Source organism: Sabethes cyaneus, chromosome 2 (genome assembly GCF_943734655.1).
Source record: "Sabethes cyaneus chromosome 2, idSabCyanKW18_F2, whole genome shotgun sequence".
Classification (NCBI taxonomy): Eukaryota; Metazoa; Arthropoda; class Insecta; order Diptera; family Culicidae; genus Sabethes; species Sabethes cyaneus.
Genome location: NC_071354.1, coordinates 242454066 through 242468856, shown reverse-complemented (window position 1 = coordinate 242468856; position 14791 = coordinate 242454066). Strand labels below are relative to the sequence as shown.

The window sequence follows — 14791 nt, the reverse complement described above, 5'->3', positions numbered from 1 at the left end:
AGCAAATTAATAATTTAAGCAATGGTGCTTGCAACTGACTACCGTGCAAAGCATGGATCAACGCTCGATGCATATTTTATTAGCAACCATTAGCTTCGGGTAATGTTTTAACGCCATTCGGCCTGTTAGAATATATGTGCAGTGAAAATATTGCTATTAGTTATTTCAGTTCTAATCCATTGTTGGTATCGATTTATCAAATAGGCCTCACTACATGCCGGGTACAGGAAAAGCTTGTTGAATTTAATTAAAAAAGGATTAAAGGCGACACGCTGAAAAAGCAATCAATTTACTGTAAATGCGTACCGATATTTTACCGGCAACATCAAACGTTCCACCGAGTAGCGAAAGCAATAAATTAATCCGCCCTCTTTCGGACACCTTGGCTGGCACGCCATCTGCCATCATACACGTAAGCTCCGCTAATTATCTATTTAATTTTTCTCGCCCCCAGCCACGGTTGCAAGGTTTCGAACAAGACGGAATTCCTAGACTCGGCCAAACTGACGGAGGAGGAGTTCCAGGAGAATCCGATCATCAACTGGGACGCGATCCTGTGGGTGAACCGGTCAACGGAACTGTGGGCGGTACAGCTGGTCCTGGCGCTCATTTCGCTGACCGAGGCCCTGCTGATTGCCTACCTCGGGTACAAGGTAAGCCACGGCAATGGCCGACCGTTCCCATATGTGTGCACATACTCAGTAGTAGCAGGAACTATGCGTTACTGTGGGATGGTTAACTATCGTTTCGAGCTGGCGGCGGTTGAAAAGTTTTTCCCTGAAATGAAATTCAGAACCGGGTCACAACTCACAACCGATGTTGGTGAATTTTTTATGCTCAAACACAAACTGTGTTTTTGTTTTTGTTAGTTTTTTCGTCCTGTTATTTTAGTGAATTGAGCAAGTTTTCATCGCTTGAAATCGTTACTCTATAGAATGTGTAAATTCAACAACCTAGAGCAGACTGAAAAGTTTGTAAAAATTACAAAACATGCCAGCTCGAACTACATCAAATTTCTACACCCGCTCTATTGACTGTCGACATTTGACTTTCAAATCACCAACTCTCAACCGTACAAGACACAATAACTATTACCATTATCCTTCTCATCTTCTTCCAGGGAAATATATGGCAGCAGATTCTATCATTCCACTTCATTTTGGAACTTGTTACAACGATACCGTTCACCATTACGGTAAGTTTCCTTTCTTACTTGAAGAGCAACCAAATTGCCCTCTTAGCCCCCTCGTCCACCAACCAATCACAGCTGTACGACGCCTCACGGACCGACAAACACAAAGTGGTCATTCTGCTGCGGCAATCGTTCCACCTTTGTGCCCACCCAGAGCGCCGAAAATGTTTTACTCCGAAGTACGAAGACAGAAAGAGCAGTCGAACATTCCTCGAATCGACGCGCCACGGAGCGACAAAGAAACTCAAACTCACCGACTAGAGCAGCAAGGACCAAAGAACGACGACGACGACGATAATATTGTTTTTGTCACACTCGACGGCACTTATTGCGCGGCGAACTGTCAGCTTTCACTTTCTTGCATTTTTCTTCTAACTTCTACTCGACTCTATCCTTGGCACGTTTCGTCCCATTTCCGTTGGGTCTTCCCAGGCACAGCACCATAATTGAGTCGTCCCGTCGTCTCGGGCTGGCTCAGTTGTTGATTGCTCAATTATTAGCTGGAAATTAATGAAGTGTATCTGTTCTGTGTTTTTCTTTTTCATTCCGCAACGCAACGCAACGCAAAAACCGCAGATTTTATGGCCTCCGTTCAGGAATCTGTTCATACCGGTGTTCCTTAACTGCTGGCTGGCTAAGCGCTCCCTGGAGAATATGTTCGTAAGTACTGCTTTTTTTTCTCGTCCTACCATTTACATTTCAAAAAGGGGGGAAACATTCGAAATGACATTATCCCTACTGAATGACTGCCATTGTTCTTCAACCAGTGGGACAGGACAGAATGGGTATGAATGCAACGAAAGTACCGATGGCAGGCAGATTGCAGCATGCAATCACGTTTCGGTTCAAAGTGATCGATTGATAGACGGCATTGTTTGCCCAATAACCGGCTGGATTCAGGTAGTGAAAATTTTCCGTTATGATGGTGTTCATTCAGTTGAATCACTGGCGTATCCGGTTGGGGCTGATCCTTTGTTGTGTTTTCCGTACACTCGATTTCAACCGTTTTTTTTACGACACCGATGAAGCGCTGATGATTGCGCTTATTTATCGATTAAGCGATTTTAGATGGTCGTTAAACCAGATGACGACAATACCGATCGATCAATATTCATTGCACGCTGAATTCGTGCTTACTGACACAATTATAGGTGTGAGATTGACATAGGGGAAATCACGTCATAAATATATTGGATGGCAATAAAAAAGGAAATTGATTCTGCAGTACGTAACATAGTGATTTAAAGGCACATTAATATAAAATTATATATATTTTTCAGCAGATTATACCTGTTTTCAGTACCGTTTTCAACAATTTTTCGGACGACTGTAGGTTTCAACAGGATGGCACTACATGCCACTCAGCCCAGCCCGTAAAACAATTCCAAAATTAAAAAAAAAAAATTGGTCCAGAAAAAGTGATAACAGGGTGCGCTCAGAATGTACCGATCAAGTTGCTTAACATGACATGCCGGACATTCCGTGCATTCAATTTACGAATTCTAAATCTAAGTGATTGAAAATAAATCTTGTTCATTTTCACTTGCTCTTCATTTTGGACTCGACGCTTGTAGACACCAACAGCACTTTCCATCAGAAGGGAGCAGGGAGGTACTCTTGAAAAAATGCCTAGGAGTGAGCACGTTCAATTCGCCGGGTTCTTCTGACAATGAAGTTAATGAGTAAAAGTACAAGAGCACGCAGTTATTGATCCTTTATTTACCGAGTCCCTGAATTTTGCACAGTGAGAATGATCGGTCACTCCCAACCAGAGCTGCCACAAATACAGATATTTGTGCATACATAAATTAGGGACCCATCAATTATTTCAGTTGCTGTGATTTCTGGCTCTACTAATGTTCCTGAATTTTAAAGTAGTCCATAAACTATTTATGTTATTTAAAAGATTAGATCGAGAAAATTAAATACTCCGGAGAAAACGGTAGGGTCCCAAATTTATGCATGCACAAATATCTGTATTTATGGCAGCTCTGCTCCCAACCCCCATTCATTATGCGATATCACTGATTCGGGTCAATCACTGGGTACAACCATTGATATGTGCAATCAGTCTAAGCTGAGAGTTCATGAGCCCTTCTACATCACATCGAATGAAAGTTGTCGATGGTCCCAGCACTTGAATCAGTGTCATCTTTGCAAACTTCCCGGCAGCTTCCCTTAAGCCGCCGAAGTCAGGTGTAATAACAAGTCAAAGCCAGCCACCAACTCGAAGTATCCCTATTCGGAACAAGAACGTGTTGTCTCTTAGAGAGCTTCTGAATGTGACAGGACTTAGTTTGCGACGAATGTTGGCCAAGTGTGGCCAATAATGGTGGCAAGCTTCAGCCATTAAAGTACAATGATCGAATCTGACTAGAAAAAAGGCCCAATATCGTCTACCGTGAGTGTGGGAACGATAAAGTTTTACTGCAACAAAGGCTCCATACAATTTCAATCCTGCTATTGAGCGTGGCCTTCTTCAAGCTTGCAAAACGAGATTTTGCGATCAGCAAAAATCGCCCGAACTGACTGATGCATCTTAACAGGCAGTCCCAAAAATGAATTATAAATGCAAAAAAGATTTTCGAAAAGGCCGTTCCAATATGTAGCAAATGTTCATTCTGTGACGTATCGTATATAAGTTCCGAGAGTATAACTTACAGACTGATCATGTGTTTATAGATTTCAAGGCGACGTACGATACAGTCAAGCGAAATGAGCTGTTGAATTTAATGGCTGATGAATACAGAGAACATGGGTGTCTGCAATGGTGTTGGTGCTACGATGGAGTTGGATGGGATTTGGAGTAACCAATCGAGGAATGACTATGCTCATGATGAGCGATGGAATCAAACGACGAGGTGTACCTGCTAATAGAATTTTCTGTGAAATACGTAGCCAGCTGATGTGCCATAATTCGTAAACTCGCATCCAACTAGCGTCTAACATTTACAAAATACTTAAATTCCCATAGGCCATTTACGGACATTAGCTATTGCTGATACAGCGAAGGTAAGGTACACGCGGCAGGTTGCATTCGGTTGGACATATGGCCAGAATGTCTGATGAAAGCGCAGTGAAACACTCTTCAGTAGAGAACTAGGAAGAGGTTTACGGGACAGGCCTCGGGACCTACGGGACAATACTGGAGAACCATGGCGGACTTTCAAACATCAGTTTTATGGATGAAAAAAGGGACTGGTACCGAATGGCCGAAACACAAATGGCCGAATCACGAATGGCCGAAATCCAAATGGCCGAATTCCAGCAACAGTCACAGAAGGCCGAAGCACGAAAGGCCGAATCGCGAAAGGCCGAATCACGAATAGCCGAATCACGAAAGACCGAATCACGACTGGCCGAATCGCGAAAGGCCGAATTTTCCCGGAAGGCCTAAATCTACAAAATTTTTATTGGTTATTTTGTGAGACCTTGCACATATTGAAATTTTTTTTTATTTATTTCTCCGCGAATTTGAAACATCCCCCTGAAAAACCTGTACAATTTTCCCCTCTATTGCCTTTTGTTCCACTCGCAGCTCTGTGATAATCCTCGTTTTACTTAAAATTAAAATTGACGTTTTTCGTTCTATTCCCACACACGCTTTACAGCTTTTCTGTTCTATTTTGCTAATTTTTTGTTCCGGTTTTTTTTTTCTTTTTTGTACCGTTTTCTTGGTTCCTCTTTTTCTCTAGTTTTAATTTTTTTTCTGTACCGTGTTTCTTGTTTCATTCTTGTTTCCATTTTTCTTCGTTTCCTGTTCCAGTTTATATTGTTTTCAGTCCTCTTTTTGCTCATACTTTTCACTCATTTTTTGTTATTTTCTCTCTCGTTTTCAGTCTTTTCTCTTCTGTTTCCCTTTTTTCGTATTTAGTTTTTAAATTTTTCTAACTCTTACCTTTTCTTCTCGTTTTTCGTCTTCCTCTGTAACGTTTCGCTGTTTTTGATACTCCGTTTTTCCGTCTTGTCCTCTTTGGTTTTACTTTTTTCTTTGGCCCATTTTTCTGTTTTTCTTCTCTTCTTTTTGGAGCCCATTTTCCCGTTTCCTGTTCCATCTTTTTCCTTTTATATCTTTTTTGATCTCTTTTCCCCGTTGCCCTAATTTCATATGTTTGTTTTTTTGCTGCCTCGGTATTCTTCTTTTTCCTTTTGGTTTCTCATGCTTCCCTTTCTCGTTGTCTCTCTTATTCTCTACCGTTTTCGCACCTTTTCTGTCATTTTTTCCTTCTTTTTATGTCTAGTTTTCCCTCTATTTGTCTAGTTGATCCTTCTTTCATTTCTTCTTTTTTTCTGCACAATGATTCCTTTTTCTCTGTTCCGTTCTTCCCGTTCCGTTTTGTTCGCCCTAATTAGTTCTCTCCCCTGAATTCCTCTTGTTTTTTCTCTTTTTACCTTTGTTATACTATATAACAAAGGTTTAGGATTTGGTCGAAAAACACGAAGTTGATCTAAGGCCCGGAGGGCCGAGTCACATATACCAATCGATAGGGTTCGACGAATTGAGCAATGTCTGTGTGTGTGTGTGTGTGTATGTGTGTGTGTGCGCTGCTTATTTTCTATCGCCTATTTCTCGGAGATGGCTGAACCGATTTGTCTGCTATTACTTTTGTTTGAAAGGTATTATAGTGGAGAACATTGCTGTGCTATCTGTTTCGTGGTCCGACTTTTCGTTTAAAATTATAAGCAAGAATGTGAAAACTACGTGACACGATTTTCTCCGGAACCACACAATCAATTTCAACGATCTTAGTACCAAATGAAAGCTCTTACTATTGCTAAACATTGTGCCAAGTTTTATTGAAAATAAACAAGTGGTTTAAAAGTTAGCCTTAAAAAACCAGTTTTGACAAGGTTCAAATGATCGCCTGTTTCTCAGAGATGGCCAAACCGATTTATGCGCTATTAGTTTCATTTGGCAGGTAATATAGCCGGATAGATCACTATTGAATGGTTTTTTGATTGGACGTTTAATTTGAAAGTTATGAGCAATCGTATACACCACACCAAAATTAACAATTATTTATAATGATTTTAACCAAGATAATTTACCTAATTTCAATTATTTTTATATCAAACGAGAGGTTTTGACACTACGAATATATATACAAAATTTCATAAGAATTGGTTTTACCGGTCAAAAGATATTAACACTCGCGCCAACTTTTGTAACACGGTTACTCGCGCGCACAATAGCCCAAACCAAAGAAAACGTGCGTATTAGACTTTTGACTAGGAAAACTTGGTTTAAAGTTTACCTTAGGGACCTAAAGTAAACCTTAGGGAGAGTTTCTTGAAATTGAATGCTCTATCGTCTGATAGAATTTAAATTTTGATTAATCCCCCTAAAAGTGAAATAAAAAAATTATTTTTCTTCAGTTTCAATATAACACATTGATATGCTCTGCAAAGTTTTAGAGCATATCATTACAAGAAATTTTGCTGAAGACAGTAATCTTCTATCTCTTCAGCGAAGTTAGAGAAATTTTATTTATGGTATATGCATTTGTAAAATCAGTTTATCTATTTTAGCTCTTTTTGTAATTGTTATATGACTTTTTTGTGTATTACAAAGCTGTGCAAACAGTAAAAATACACAACTTTGCTGAACATAGTATCCCTCTACTTTGAACTTTGATCATAAAAGACTCTGATTTTGACCCCGAATTACTCGACTACCAACAGATGGATACATTTTATACATTTTACATTTGCTGATAGTTTTGCTGCCTACAGACACCATATCTCCATATGAAGAAACGAGAAAAAATTTCAGTTGGGGCCAATTGCAGTACACCTTAATGCTGCTAGTTTCGTTTCTGTAATGTCGATTTATGCTGATCTATTTTCCCAACAATTTAACGTATTAATGCATTGAATAATTATGACATTTTTCTCATAACAAGTTTATTGAAAAATATACGTTAGATAAACAACGATTTGTAACTTTATAACAATATGGCATTCAAAAAACCTACACATGTTGTACGAAATACAACAGCGTGAGTAACCGAAGGTTAATAAAAATTGATGAAATTTATTCAAGAAAACTTTATTATTGTGAATCAGATAGAATGGCATGACAGGAAATTATGCATAGTTCAACTCATAAACTAGACCTTTACTACGCAATGTATATGTTAAAGAATATTATTTCTTCTTACAACTTACTTTTACTTGCATTTACCCACATTAGTAACAACTTACTCAGCAATTTCAAAAGAAAAGGTACTATCAAAATTTATAAGTGCCGTAAAACGGGCTAACATTGATCACCGGGGTAACATTGATCAAATGGACCATTCGCATAAATAAGTGAAATAAACCACTACTGCCAACTTTCCTGAACTGATCAATGTTTCCCCGTTTTACAGTACTTCTATTTCTTTCAAAGTTTGTAAACTTATTCAGTTTCCAAAAATTTTATGTAAACAAACGCACCACGCAATCTTAACCAATAGATGATTTATTTTCCGAGGACTTGTCGATTTCTATCTAATAGCAAGTAAGACCGTATAACAAAGGTTCCTTTCACCACTAGGTGGATTAAATCAGGTTTTTCGTATATTTTCTTCCAATTTTCCATGTTTTCAAGCTTGATTTTTTAACACGTATTCGTTTTCGGCTGTTCTGTTCTTTCTCTTATTATATCCCTTATTATATCCTTTTCCTTCTTTTCTATCATATTCTGTTTTTCGTGTCTGATTTACCCCTTTCGTCTTCCATTTCAATTTTTTCTCTCTATTTTTTTTCTTTTTCTATCCCGTTCCCAACCCTGTTGTATTCCTTTTTTTAATCTCGTTTCTACATTGTTCTGCTCCTTTTTCATCTCAATTTTTCTCCTTTCTAGTTCTGCTCAGTTTTTTGCTTTTTCTCTATCGTTTCCTTCTTTACCTTGTTTTTTCTCTCGTTCTATGCCCCTTCTATGTTTTTCTTTTTCAGGAATCCGGAACCGCTTTCAATAGAGAAACATTTCAGCATCAGTAAAATATGTCATGTCGCAAATCAAAAAACATCAGCACTTCATAAAATAGCGATTGGTGACCATCTCATGTCTATCAGAGGCCATATGGCCGTTTCCGGACCCGGCGAGATTTTCTTCTCTGATCCAAGTACGGTACGGATTTCGGAGAAATTTGTGCAGGACTTGGTGACGCAAGCGGGTTAGCATTTTATGAATCGCGCCAACTTTGATTTAAAAGTTAAAATATTAATAAATATGTTTGACCGCACTTCAAGGTCAAGACTAAAAACTCGAGGTTGGTCTAACTTTGAGTGTGCTTTTCTCATTGTCGTGTTTTGTAACATGGGACAGATATGCTTCCAGCGGCAGTATACTTCTTTGCAGCAACTAGTTGCTGATGAACAAGGCACTTCTGTAAATCTAAATGAAGGGGACGCATGGTGCTAACATATTTGAAGTAGGGGAGTGTCGTCGTGGTTGGTCCACGTTTTGTAGCCCGTAACTTTCGTTTCAAAAGGAATTTTTGAAATCTAAATACATCGTTGCAAAGGTCTAAGAATAAGGTATATTTCCGGAAAGTTTTGAACTGATTGCTTTAAAAATAAAAAAGTTATAGGCATTTACGTGAAGACAAAAAATGTTGTCATAGTCGGGCCATGTTGTATAGGTTGGGCCACCGCGGAAAATCTAAGACATACGTATTGAAATTCTATATAGAGACACGAAAAGAACGAATTCCGTGAACAACGGTTCATTCAGGTACAAATACCCTATTTTTAGTTGCACTTTTGCGAAATTTTGGCGATCTTGTAAAATCAATATTGCTACAATCGCCTTTTCCGAAGGGTACAACTACAATGAAAAAACAACAAATATCTAGGTTTTTATCGTATTAATTTCGCTTTATTTCATCACATTTTACGTGACTGACATTCTCTAGTGATGATTGCGCTTCTGCGCTTAAAATTATGGTGGCCCAACCATGACTGCTCAAATGGCCCGACCTTTACAAATAGCGCTTTTCTAGTATTTCACCTTAGCCTTCCCAAACACCTTACTGGAAGGAATTTTTCTATAGTCTTCGTGTGCAGCACAACACACATCATACATTTTCAAAATTTATCTCGATAATTACATTTCATGAATCATTTCTTGAAGAAAATTCATTGCGCCTGTAAAACTTTTTTTGTCAAATTTAGTCACTGAATTCAGTACGGGTGTTTTGAATACACGATTGAAATTCACAATATTGTGAAAAGTTAGCTATCACAGTAAGAAGTTTTACAATGGTTGAATCATAGATATCATGAGTTACAAAAATTGTAAAATCATGATGGCCCGACCATAACAGTAGCCCGACGATAACGACAATACCCTACCGTTCTGACAAAATTTATTTCAGAATAAAATGCTCGGCAGTAGGATAAAATAGTATGCTTATAGTATAAATAACATTCCTATGAATACAATAATGTGAAAAAAGCCTAAGATTTAATCCCATTAATGGTATTACGCGCATTTTGTTCCCAAGTGCTCGAAGTATGAAATTATTCGAAATTTGAGTCAAAACGATATATGGCGACGACACTAAACTATCCATTAAATTTATAGCTTCTTAACAATTGTACCTGCCGTCGTGAAAGGGGTCCCTAGCCAAAGTCATTCCAAAAAATACTCAAACTGTTCTAAACGATGTTCTATAATCATTTGTATCAACTGATAATACTAAAAATCATGAGAAAAATGATTAGATTTCCTGGGCCAAAGCCACTATAAAGGGAAGGGAAAGGGGAGTTATTGATCCTACACATATTCTTTGAATTGCAAGGTTTTGCTATTTTATAAGTACATCGATCCAGTATAAGAAATAGTAAAAGGTGATTTTCCAAGTAAATTAAAATTTGATATGTGACCAACTTTAGAAGTAATTTTTGAATATTTGTTGTCATTTTCGGAATGGATAGTTGTGCATTCCGTTCTAGAACATCATTCAGCACTAAAATGTAATTATTTTACCGTTTTCTTTTTCTTCTTCCAGAACGATCTGCACCGAGCGATGCAGAAATCACAGTCAGCCCTCTCCCAGCAGCTGACAATCCTGTCGGCGACCCTGCTGTGCTTAGTTTTCACAAGGTAATTCTTTGTTCTCATTTGTTGCTGTCATCGTACGCTAATGGATTGTAACGGGTAGTCATGGTATAAAGGTATTTAGCCGGTTTCTTTAAACCCAACGCAACGCAACGGTACAAAGCTTGTCAAAAGTTGAAAACATCCGCCGTTCCAGTCGTTTATACCTGTCGCCGGTACCGTCGTCAGCAGCGGGAACCAATCTCCGGCCCTGGATTCAACTTTCTGCGTTCATTGTTAAACATTGCGAAACAAAACTTCCACGACGATGGACGGCGCTACTTTTACTTCCTGTCTAACCCTCTTCTCTTCATGTCCCTTTTTTTAAAGTTCAGGATTTTAAATTTCCAGTATGCTTTCTACTAATTATCAGCTTCGCATTAGCATTTTCGTTTTGCTGTAAATCGGATTTTTTTTTACAATAAATAATAATCATTCTGGTTTAGTTGAGTTTACGTAAACTCAGTAGCTACAACACGCGATCATGGAAGGGTTAATAAACCCAGCACAATGAAACATCTCACATGCACAGCAACCAGGATTTGCCTTACAAACACGTGCTCAAGTACGTAAATGAAATCGATTACCGTGCTTGCATACAGGTGCTCCACGCCAGTTTTCAGTTGCTCCCTGCGATTATGCAAATCAATGCTTTTCCTAGAAAGAGCCCCAAAGAATACCGGCAGCAACAGCAGACTCGAACGGAAGTATACTATCCAGGTCACAGTTTCCTGTGAAACACAATTCGCAGACGTTTTATTTTAATTTTCCACCGTTTATGCAAATATCGTTCGTGAGTAGGAACAAAGTATAAGCTCGTACGTGTTACTCCGGGTTGCTACCCCGGCGCCCCGGCCGGGGTGGGTCACCGATCTCGCTCTAGAGAGACACGTAATGTAATAATTTCTATGCATTATTTCCGACAAGCTCCCATCCCTGGAGCACCCACCGACGGACTCAATAACGCGCGGGCCCATGCACATAATCAATTTATGTCGGTTCTTTTTTATCTTCGTGTTGAGCTATCTTCCGAGGCTTCGCGGTTTAATTTGAAGCTACAAATAGAACTTTGTGTGACGTTTACAGTACCAGCATCAGCAACGATCCCTTATTACGACGTAGAAGACGAGCGTCGTCATCAGCCTACGTTTCCACCATAATCTGGACATCTTCTTTTGTGTTTTCTTTTTTGCAGCGTGTGTGGCATTCAGCACTTCCAGCGGGCCGGCCATCGGCATCTGAATCTCTTCCAGAGTACGTACTACGTGGTGGTGACGTTTTCCACCGTCGGCTACGGGGACTTTGTGCCGGACATTTGGCCCTCGCAGCTCTACATGGTGATAATGATCTGCGTGGCGCTGATCGTACTTCCGACGCAGGTAAGTTTAGATTTAACGGGAATGTCACGTGAAGCAAATGTTCTTTAGTTTATAATATTGTACTTTACGGAATGTTTTGTTACAATGCCTAGGGAAGTTTGTTTGTAACTTTATTGAGCGGTGAGAATGTGAAATCACTCAGTTATTGACTATACTTATAATTTCGAGAAATTATTTACAAAGTTGTTCGTCGTGTTGTAAGTGGAAATCGATATCACCGAAAATTTAGTCTTTTGGGTTCTTTCTCAGGCTATAAAAGCACGAAAATTCATTTTTGATGTTTTTGCAATCAATAAGAAGGAATATGTACATATGTAACAGTAAATTTGCTTGATCAAGAGCTTGGCAACAAACATAATTTAAGTTGTCGTACACTTCTTTTCGATGGTTTCGAAGCCGAACGTGTTACATCCGAAGAGCATAATGCGTGAACTTTATTTAGTACCGCTTCGATCCTGGCAATCAAGCTAGCTTGAAACGGGCAGCAGACTCTTGAGCATACAGAGACTATCATCGTCCAGCGTTGTTCCCAGAAAACGGACGACATCCAGCTTTTAACGGTATAGAGAACTCGTTGTTGAATAGTGTGAAAAGTTACGATCCCAAGTTGCTTCTTTGCGGAACTCCCGGTAGAAGGGCAAACCGATTTTTTCTCACCGATGCTGACACATAAACTGCGACCAGTAAGGTAAGACTTTATCCTTCTTGCCAAAGCGGGAGCAATTTCAAGATTCTTCAACCGGTTCAACAGGGTTTCATGGTCGACAGGGTCGAAGGCATCTACCTGCGCACTTTCTTCCATATTTTTTGAACAAAACAAAACAAAACAAATTGCGTTAGATTAGTGGCAACTGATCTTCTAAGGAAGAAGCGATGCAGATCAATGGATAAGTATTGCAAGGTGTGTTGCGTACTATAATTTCCAACACCTTCTAGCAGGCAGAAAGCGACACGATACCACGATCATTTTCTACATTTCTCCTATCTCCTTTCTTGTGCACGGGAAACATAAAGAGGATTTTTCCATGATGTAAGAAATTTCAGTAAAAAATGCATAGACGAGAGACATCTACAGTGCGACAGTTTTTTTTTCAAAAATTTTAAAATTTCTTTGGTGAAGCTACCAGCGAGCCCTTCAATCCATTTGAAAGGCATATCCTGCTAGTGGTCCGGAAAAAAGTTTTAGTCGTGTTGGTTATAAGCTAAATTAGTTATAACCACAAATGTGAAGGTGTCTTTTTCTCCCTGTTTGCCAATAGGTGGGAAGAGGAAAGTAGGAAGTTTCAAATTTTGCGCAAAAGCCGGATAAATTAAAAAAAAATTCGAAAAAACATCAGTTCTGAAGTTTACATAAAACTCTGCAAAAAACCAGCGTTAAGATGAAAATTTGAGTAAGTTTTTAAATTCCAAAAATCTTGCAAATTTTACACTCCGAAATTTGCGCAAAAAACGTCATGAAACATGCTAACATGCGCACAAAAAAAACACGTAAAATCCGAAATTCGTGCAAATACTCCGAAATTTGCATGAGAACAGAACACTTTAAACCTGAAAATCGCGTGAAAAAAGGTCGAGCTTTGCGGATCATTCGCATTTTTATTTTATCGACTTACCTAGACGCTGGACTTGGAATTTAAATCTTCGGATTCCGTGATGCCAGGTGATCTCAGATTATAGCATTGAAGTTCTTGGACTTTCAAAGCACTGGATCTTCAGATTATTCGGCAGCAGATTTTTACACTTCGCGAACTCTTTGAAATATTGCATTTTTGGATGCCACGGGATTTTTTCTTCTTGAATCAATTCGCATTTTTGCTATTTAGATACAAAAAAGCTTGAATTCTTGGATTCCTGGAATCTTGGATTTTTGGTCATTAAATTCTCGGGCTTCCGGATTCTTGGATTCTCGAATTCTTGGTTTCTTGGATTCTTGCATTCATGGATCTATTGAATTCTCGGATTTCCGGATTCATTGATTCTCGAATTCTTGGTTGCTTGGCATTCATGGATTCTTCGATTCCTTGATACTAATTATTGGATTCATAGACTCTTGGATTCCATGAACTCAGGGATTCTTGAATTCATAGATTCTCGGGTTCTTGGATTCCTGGATTCATGGATTTTCTGATTCTTGGATTCTTGGACCCCTGGATTCTTAGATCTTTTGGTCAAATCCTAAGAATCTTGGATTCTGGGTTTCGAGATTCTTGGATTCTAGGATTCTTGAATTTTAGGATTCTTGAGTTAGGCCATTGCAAATCATATTTAAAGTTTTTGTCAACCCCAACACCCCCCCGCCCTCCGAGTTGAATTAAATAAAAATTCTTAAAATCCATTTTTTTGCTCGATTAAAAAATTCACTTTGTTTTCAGTGGCCGAACACCGGAAGGACAAAAACTTTATAAAATATTTGTAATGGCCTCATTCGATTCTTGGAGTCTTTGATTGTTAGATTTTTGGATTCGTAGATACCAGGACTTTTAGATTCTTGGTTTCTTGGTGTCTTGGATTTCGCAAATTCGGAGATTTTTGTATTTCTGGATTCTTGAATTCTTTGATTCTTGTAGTCCAGGATTTTTGGATTTCTGGATTTCAGAAATTTTGAAGTCTTGGATTCCTGGATTCAGAGATTTCTGCGTTCCTGGATCTAGGATTCCTGGATTCTTGGACTCTTGGATTCCTGGATTCTTGGATCTCTAGATTTCCAGATGCATGTAATCGTTCATTCTTGAATTTCTTGGATTCAAGAATTCTAGGATTCTTGAATTCTTTGATTATTAGGTGCTTCGATTCCTGGACTCTTAGGTGCTTGGATTGTTAGATTGTTGAATTTTTGAAATTCTCTGATTTCTGGATTCTTGGACTCGGGAATACTTTGAATTCTGGATCTCGGATTCTTGGATTCCTGGCTGGCTGGATTCCTGTATTCCTAAATTCTTCGATTCCTGGATTTCTAAATTTTTGTATTCCAAGATAAATTTCTGATTTCGTGAATTGTTAGATTCTTTGACTCTTAGATTCCTTGAATTCATAGATTCTCAGGTTCTTGGATTCCTAGATTCATGGATTTTCTGATTCTTGGATTTTTGGATCCCTGGGTTCTTAGATCTTTTGAGCAATGTCTAATCCTAA

At 38.7% G+C, this 14791-nt stretch overlaps 1 protein-coding gene across 1 annotated transcript in view; it reads left to right on the top strand.

The window, feature by feature from the left end:
• The window catches only part of LOC128734140 (potassium channel subfamily T member 2), a 164157-nt gene that overhangs the window by 80024 nt on the left and 69342 nt on the right, over positions 1-14791 (top strand). Inside the window, exons 4-8 of the mRNA XM_053828177.1 lie at positions 455-653; positions 1121-1195; positions 1769-1852; positions 10192-10286; positions 11476-11659. Of these exons, the coding sequence (XP_053684152.1) occupies positions 455-653; positions 1121-1195; positions 1769-1852; positions 10192-10286; positions 11476-11659 (637 nt within the window). The remainder of the gene's footprint in view (positions 1-454; positions 654-1120; positions 1196-1768; positions 1853-10191; positions 10287-11475; positions 11660-14791) is intronic.